We start from the raw sequence: 8500 nt of genomic DNA, 5'->3' as shown, positions 1-8500 counted from the left end.
GCTGCTCGGGCCTTAGGTTAAGCCACCGGGCGTCGTCGGCGCGGAGGGAGGGAGCGGTGAGCACGGCCCGGAGACGCGGCTTTTCTGCAGCGTGTGGGGACGGCCGCGAAGTAACCGCCCCCTCCGCCCAACAAACAGCGCAGGCAGGCCGCCTCCCGCGGAAGGCGCCCCGGCCCTGCCGCGCGCGTTCTTCCTTGCTTCGCCCACAGAGGCGGCCTCCGCAGGCGAGCACGGAGCCCTGATAGCAGAGCTCAAGGTCTTGGCCCACGGCGGCCACCCTCTGAACGTGGTCGAGCTGCGGGGAGCCTGCACCACGCAAGGCCGGAAACGAGGAAGGTGGGGCGCTCCACCTCCCCACTGGGAGCAGGGTCCCCGACGCTAAGCGCCGGCCCCTTGCCCTTCCTCATCTTCTGGACAATGACCTGAGTTTGCCCACGAAGGGAGGGGCGGGGTGCGCCTGTGAAAGTTCTGTGGCCGCGTCTCGGAGCTCCAGGCAGGCGTGTCAGGATGGAAACGGGCTCCCCCGGTGATGGGTGCATCCCCTGCCCCGCCCTACACAGATTACTTCCGTTCTGTGGTCCAGACAAAGCCTTGGCTCCTGCAGGCCCTTGACCATCTCTAAAAAAAGTCTTGAAGAAATTCAGGAAGACAAGTACCTGCATCACACCACATAGTCATGGTTGTTGTTAAGTTCTGTCAAGTTGTCTCGAACTCATAGTGACCCTGTGCATAACAGACTAGAATGCTACCTGTTCCAGGCCTTCCTCAAATTGTTTGAGCCCACTGTTGCAGCCACTGTGTCAATCCCTCTCATCGAGGGTCTTCCTCTTTGTAGTTGACCCTTGACTACGATGACTTTCTCCAGGGGTTGGTCCCTTCTACTATGTCAAATAGGTAAGATGAAGCTTCACCATCCTCACTTCTAAGGCACATTCAGACGGCACTTCCTTCAAGACAGATGTTTGCTCTTTCGTGGTCAATGGTAAATTCTGTATCCTTTGACAGCATCATAACTCAAATGCATAAGTTCTTCAGTCTCCCCCTTTCGTTGTTCAGCTTCTGCATGTACATGAGGCAGCTTAAAACACCATGGCTTGGCTCAGGTCACTTTTGTCTTCAAAGGTCCAACTTTGCTTCTTAAGATTTTAAAGAGTCCCTTGATACAATTGATGTATGGAGTGTTACAAAAGCTGTAAGAAACATTAAACATTTTAAAAGTCTTTTAAAAAATAAAATGGAAAAAAGCTAAAAAAAATATTTTATAGAGATTTTTAAGGTTTTGCAGATCCACTCAATGTAATATGTTTTTGATTTCTTGTTTGCTATTTCTATGGGCACTGATTATTAATCCAAATAACATGAAATTCTCAGTAACTTCAATATTATTTCCATTTACTATTATGTTGCTTACTGATCCTGTTGTAAGGATTTTTTTTTTATGTTGAGGTACAATTCACACAAAAAGCTGTAGTCTTTGCTTTTCCTCAATGAGTGCCTTAAGTCTTCTTCGTTTTTAACAAACAAGGGTGTGTTATCTGCATATCACAGATTAGTAAGTCGTCCTCCAAACCTGATGCCACATTCTTCTTCACATAGTCCAGCAGCTCTGATTATTTGTTCAGTCTGAAGATGATATAGATTTGGTGAAAGGATACCATCCTATGCACGCCTTTTATTACTTTAAATCACGTAGTTTTCCTTTGCTCTGTTCATATGATTGTCTCTTGATCTCTGTACAGGTTCATGGAAGACTCATTAATTTAAAAGTGAATTTTTCCAAAATTGAACTATAGAGTCAATGTAATCCCAATCAAAATTCCAACAGGATTGCTTTGATGTAAGCTGACAAATTCTAAAACTTAGGTAAAATAAAAAGGACTACTTGTAGTTAAGATAGTCTACAATACGAAAGACAAAGAGTACAATCAATATAAGGAGCTATTATTCCATTAGTATACATATAGATTATTATTCCATCTATATGCTGGCTACAAGAGACACAGCTCAGGCTCCAGGAAACAGAAATCAAAATGGATGGAGAGAAAAGAATAATTCATGTAAATAGTAACCAAAAGAGTATAGGGATGACCATATTCCATATTGCTATTTCACAAATATGTTTTAATTCAAAATTTGTTTTAAAAGGCAAAGAGGAAATATGAGAAAGTAATCCAAAGGTATAACAATTAGATATATGCACCTACTATCAGAGCCTCAAGATGTATAAAACAAACACTGAAAGAGAATGGAAGAGAGTAATAGAAAAGTGTACAATAATAACTGGAGACTTCCATACTATATGTCTAATAATGGACAGAATAAATATTAGTAAGGTAATAGAGGGCTTAACACTACGAGAAGGCTTCAAAAAGTTTATGGAAAAAATTCCATTCTTTCACTTCCATTTTCCATAACTTTTAAGCCCTCTCGTATAAACCATTTAGATCTAAAAGATACATATTAAATACTACAACCAACAACAGAACCATACACATTTTTCTCTAGTACACATGGATTATTCATTAAGATAGATCATATACTAGGTTACAAAACAAGCCTTAATAAACAAAACTGAAATCATACAAAGTTTCTCCTTAAACCACAAGGGAATGAAACTAGAAGTTAATTGTAGAAGGGAAACACAAATTTGTGGAAATTAAACAATTCGTTATTAAAAACCCAACAGAGGAAGGAAGACATCAACAGAGAAATATATGTTTAGAATTGAACAAAAATGCATATAAAAGTCTATGGGATGCCAATTCCAGCTACGTCAATCAACCCCCACCCCACCACCCCTACCCAGAAGAATGCACTACAGAGGACAGCACTGCAGATACAGCCCAAGGAGAGGAGCAGGTTTGTCCAGACCACACAGAGCACACTAAGAGGGGGAGAGAGAGAGAAAGAGAAGACCACATCCTGGTCTACCAAGCCCCGAGGACGACATTCCTTCTTAGAGCAGCCAATGCACAGAGAGGACTATAGGGCTGGCCCCACCATGAGTCATGATGTCGCCTCACTGACTCATAGCACTACAGAGGACAGTACTGGAGACACAGTGTGGTAATTGTGCCCAGTCTGACACCACTCCCATCCCCACCCCACCCCCACACACCCTGGGGCATAACACAAAGGGAGTGTAACACAGCAGCAAGGGGAGCAAAGCAACAAAGTTCCTGAGGAATCCCCAAAATAGATTTCAGATGTTGGGGGGGCAAGGCTGGGTACCTCATCAGACTCAAGGGAAAAATATCCATAAGGGTCAGCAGACAGACCTGGAACTAGTTATAGGCTTTTTCTTTCTCATGTCTATATAAAATAGGTGGGATAAATAATCCCAAGGTGAAAACAATAGGATCAAGAGTTTGAGGGGAAATGGGAGAGGGGGAGGTTGGGGAAAGTAAGGGGGTAGCCAACAAACCCAGGGACAAGGGGAAAACAAGTGATCTAAAATTGATGGTGAGGAGGACATAGAATGCCTCGTCAGGCTTGATTAAGTGTAATGTAGGTGAGAGGAATTACTGAGAGCTGAATGAAGGTTGAACATGATAGTGGGATAGGAGGAAAGGAAAAGGAAAAAGAGGAAAGAAGTAGGAGACAAAAGACATTTATAGAGGTATAAACAGGCATGTATATATGTAAATAATATATAACGATAGGGATATAGGCCTATGTACATATATTTATATGTTAAATATTAAGGTAGCAGACGGATATGGGCCTCTGCTCAAGTCTTCCCTCAACACAAGAACAGTGTGTTCCAATAACCTGGCATTCTGTGATGCTTACCATCCCAATAAGATTGCTGAAGACAAAATGAGTGCATAAGCAAATGTGGTGAAGAAAATTAATGGTGCTTGGCTATTACAAGATATTGTTTCTGGGGTCTCAAAGCCTTGAAGTTAAACAAGTGGCCATCTAGCAGGGAAGCAACAAAGCCCACATGGAAGAAGCATGCTAGTCTGTGTGATCACGAGGTGTTGACGGGATCAGGTATCAGGCATCAGAAGACCCAAAACAATCATATCAGTGTGAACAAGGGGGGGTTGGAGTGGAGACCCAAAGCCCATCTGTAGACAATTGGACATCCCATCACAGAAGGATCACAGGAAGGTACGAGCCAGCCAGGGTGCAGTGTAGCACCAAAGAAACAAAATTCCTTTAGCTCTTTAATGCTTCCTTCCCCCCACTATCATGACCCCAGTTCTACCTTATAAATCCGGCTAGACCAGAGCATATACACTGGTACAGATAAGAGCTCTTAACACACAGAATCCAGGTCAGATAAACCCCTTAGGAACAATAATGGGAGTAGCGATACCATGAGTGTAGGGAGGAGATGAGGGGAGAAAGGGGATATCAATCACAATGAATAGCATATAACCCCCTGCACACACACCTCCCCTCCAGGCGAAGGAACAACAGAAACATGGGTGAAGGGAGACAGTGGATGGTGTAAGATAAGAAAATAACAATTTATAATTTATTACGGGTTCACGAGGGTAGAAGGGTGGGCAGAATGAGGAGCTGATACCAAGGGCTGAAGTAGAAAGAAAATGTTTTGAAAATGATAATGGCAACTGTGGTAGTTACATAATCTGTTGTCAGTTTGAGACTATTAAGTGTGAAGGGGTGGAGTTTAGCATGCCAATCAGGTCGCAGCTTGATTTCCTCATTTGGAACTGCTAAGGAGATAAATAGCTCACTGGAGGCAGGACACACACACACTCTCTGCAAGACATTCCTGTTGACAAGCCACATGGAGCTATGCTGATGGTAGCCAGACCCTTGGAGCTGGAGGAGCCACGTGGAGACCCACACCAGCGCCGAGATGCTTTCATCACCACTGGATCCACAAGACTTTCCACCCACTTGGCTGTGATCTTCCTGCATTCAGCATCGTTGCATGTGTTGTATGAGTCTGAAGAGGAATTTACAAATTGGTACTGGACATATGGGCTAATATTGGTCTGATGGAGTTGAATCTGGACTAGGCTGGGATGTTTTCTTAATATACAATTACTCTTTATATAAAGCTCTTTCCTATAAACATGAGTGTCTATGAATTTGTTTCTCAGTCTACCCAGACTAACACAGCAACATATGTACAAATGTGCTTGATAAAATTGATGTAGGGATTGTTATAAGAGCTGTAAGAGTCCCCAGTAAAATGATTTTAAAACAAAGGAAAAAGAAAAATCTATGGGATGTAGTAGAGGTAGTGTTTAGATGGAAATTTTTAGTAGTAAATGCCTACATTGATTAAAAAAAAAGATCTGAAAGCAACAGCCTAACTGTGCAACTTGAGAAACCAGATAAAGAGAAACCAAGTCTACAGGTACTAGAAAGAAGAAATAATAGAGATCAGGGCAGGAATCACCAAAATAAGACAAAAACAAAAAATCACCACCAAAAATCCAAGAGATTCGATAAAACCAGAAGTTGACTCTTAGAAAAGATCAATAAATTAACAAACATTTAGCTACACTGACAAAGAAAAAAATAGAAAAGATGAAAATAACTGAAATTAAAAAATGAAAGTAGAGACATTCCCACTGACCGATAGAAATACTTATAATAAAGCTACAATAGTGGTGATAGTGTGCCACTCAAAAAACTGAAGAACACCCACAATTACAGAACAGAGCCGAGTCCAGAAACAAGCCTATGTATATATGAGTATCTGGGCTATGATAAAGGTGGCACTTAAAACAGTAGGTGCAAGATGGCCTCTTCAATAAATACTGGTTAACGGCAGCAACATAGCAATGTAGAAAATGTAAAAGTTGACTTCTGTCACACACACATACACAATCAACCAACCAATCAACCCCAGGTGATTGTAGACTTAAATATAAAAGGCTAAATATAAAGGTCCTAGTACACAATTCAATATTAAATATTTTTGAAACCATGTTCCATTTCTTAAGAAAACTAAGAAAGAAGTATGACAGAAAAAAATGGGTATTTTGCTGCATTAAAATAATTTTTATTGATCAAAAGAAATTGAGATATTTGCCATCTATATTGTCAATAAAGTGCATGTATTTAGACTATATTTAGAAGTCATTTTTAAAAAGGACCCCAATAGATAATTGAAGATAGGACTGAACAGCTAGATCACAGAAAATGATATTCAAATGGTCAATAAATAGAAATGAAGATTGTATTTCAAATTACCTATTAATAGGTATATTATCTCATTAGTTTTAAGACCATCATTTAAAAATAACTGTTAAAGTAGTGTTAAATAATTTTGTAAGAAAATGTTAACTGAGGTAGGCCAGAATTTACTGTGGCTGCAAATTTACATTCTTTGAGCTATAACATCTGTGTTTTGCTAATGAGGTAAATTAGGTGCTCCAAGTCCTTATATGTGATAACCCCCTTAATGCAGTAATAGCAACCATAGATTGGCCATAAACCTCTTATCTCCAGATACCCATTTATTTACAATTCATTAAGTTTTGTCAACAAATGTGTTTGATAAGGACTTTTCTTGGCGATACAAAATAGAATCGTGAGCTTTATCGAATCACAAAGTAAAATAAATAGAAACAGAAACTTCATTCAATAAATCTTTATTGAGCTCCCCCAGGGTGCATAAGTTTAGGATTTATAATGTCCATAGAAAAGTGTTACTTTTAGCTAGTCCCTTTTAAAAAAAGCAAATGGTAACTTCTCTGTGTATTTCAAGTGAATGATTTAATGTGAGTGAGGCTCAGTTTGATGCTACCCTAAGTATTAATACAAGAAATGGGAAGGAGAAACATTCCCCTGCTACCAAGAAGGAGTTGGTGTCAAGGTCAACTAGCCTGCTGATGCACAGTAGCTGATCAAAAAGGCAGGAGAACCTGCAAGGAAAAGGTGTATTTGGAAGCACAGGCCTCTGAGGGACTCATTCCCCTGAAGGCAGCAAAATTAAGTGGCTCAAACATTACATTGAAGAATCAGAAGAAGAGTTAGTCACAGCTTGGGAAGAAACAAACAACAAAACATTTCTAGAAGACACCAAATGAACAGTTCTGAAGCGTCCCTGGAGTTGTGAAAGCACTGAGCTGACCTCAGGGCCATAAGCTCCTGTCCCTTCAGACAGAGTGCTTCAAAATGATAGATTCTCCAGTGCACGAACTGAACTTTCAAGTATAATTCTGGTATGTGGACCTAGCAATACAGAAGACAAAGCAGCAAGGGCAAAGGGTCAAGTCTGTAGGACAGAAAACGATTTGGCAGCCCTAGAATTCCCAGTTTGAGTCTTTCTCTTCAGGAAAAGTATACTCTGGTTCGGTCCCCGGGAACACGGGAGGCACTGTTATTGATGGCTTGTTGTAAGCAGGAGGCAACAGTGAAAGTATCGAATCTTGGCTTTGTCCTTTCATCTGTTAAAGAAATGAAAATAAGAGTATTGGACATATAGTAAATGCATTAATATTTTTAAAGTAATAAATCGTGTTTCAAGAAAATCATATTTACAGTGTTTAAAATTGTTTGGGGGCATGTCTCCTAAAAATGCTTTTGTCATCTAAAAACAGGAAGAGGTTAAGAATCAAGTAAAGTGATTTTTATCAGAACTATTTTTGTCCTTTCATCATTTCTGACTCGTAAATCAAATGTCTCTATAATGAATCAAAACATAGTGAGACTGGAGTAATACATGATGACACTTGAGTCTGTTTTATCCAGCTTGTTTTGCAGAAGGGAAATCTGTTAGAATGCCTATAATTGAACTACTAAAAAAGTTTTGCTTGTAACTTATTTTATACAAAAGTTATTATACCTTTGCCCTGTTTATTGACACAGGTTCCAAAGACCAGGCAATTGTGTGAAAAATCAGCATGACGAGAAAAAGGAGGTTGACCATATCAAATCAAAACACATAACCTTATGCACCATAGCCAGCTTCGTGACTCTTTCTTCACACACTGGAATTTGTTACTGCCAGAGGTAGGTCATTAATTCACACACAAAATATTTTTTTTCAATGATGTAAAATATCAGAAAATGAGACACTCGATAAATGAGTAGATGTATTGAGAATCGTGTTACTCAGAGGGTTTTTATTAAGCCAACATAAGTAAATGATTTTTAAAAATGTATTTAAAAGCATTTAGACAATAGAAGACAAATTACCTTACCTGTTTAAAGAATACATGGGACAATAAACTGCTTGCTGATGGCCTGAAATGAAAAAAATACATATATATTTTATTCTAGATAGAGAGAATAGAACCCCAAGTAAGAATGTAGACTTTAAGTGTAAACTATATTAGAAATTAAAATTTAGAGCTATAAAGTCCAACATAAAATATTAAAAGAGAATTTAAACCAGGCAGCCAAATCGGCTTCTGCCTTGACCAATGGGAAGAATTAATTCTAACGGTATCCTTCTATTAACCCATCCTCAATTGGGCACTTACTATTTATAAGGGTCTGTGCTAGACAGTAAAAGGCTGAAAAGGAATAAATGAGACTTTGTTTTCAATGATAGTAATACTAA

At 39.6% G+C, this 8500-nt stretch overlaps 1 protein-coding gene across 1 annotated transcript in view; it reads right to left on the bottom strand.

The window, feature by feature from the left end:
* Window positions 1-6570: 6570 nt before the first annotated feature.
* The window catches only part of STRADB (STE20 related adaptor beta), a 21249-nt gene continuing 19319 nt past the window's right edge, over window positions 6571-8500 (bottom strand). The window contains exons 13-14 of the mRNA XM_045296638.1: window positions 8139-8213; window positions 6571-7382 (exon numbers count right to left, since the gene is read on the bottom strand). Of these exons, the coding sequence (XP_045152573.1) occupies window positions 7239-7382; window positions 8139-8213 (219 nt within the window). The 3' untranslated portion in view covers window positions 6571-7238. The remainder of the gene's footprint in view (window positions 7383-8138; window positions 8214-8500) is intronic.

Source organism: Echinops telfairi, unplaced genomic scaffold (assembly GCF_000313985.2).
Source record: "Echinops telfairi isolate 266 unplaced genomic scaffold, ASM31398v2 ScPeMD7_3;HRSCAF=10, whole genome shotgun sequence".
In the NCBI taxonomy this organism is placed as follows: Eukaryota; Metazoa; Chordata; class Mammalia; order Afrosoricida; family Tenrecidae; genus Echinops; species Echinops telfairi.
The sequence above is the reverse complement of the archived record's forward strand: the minus strand, read 5'-3'. Positions and strand labels throughout refer to the sequence as shown.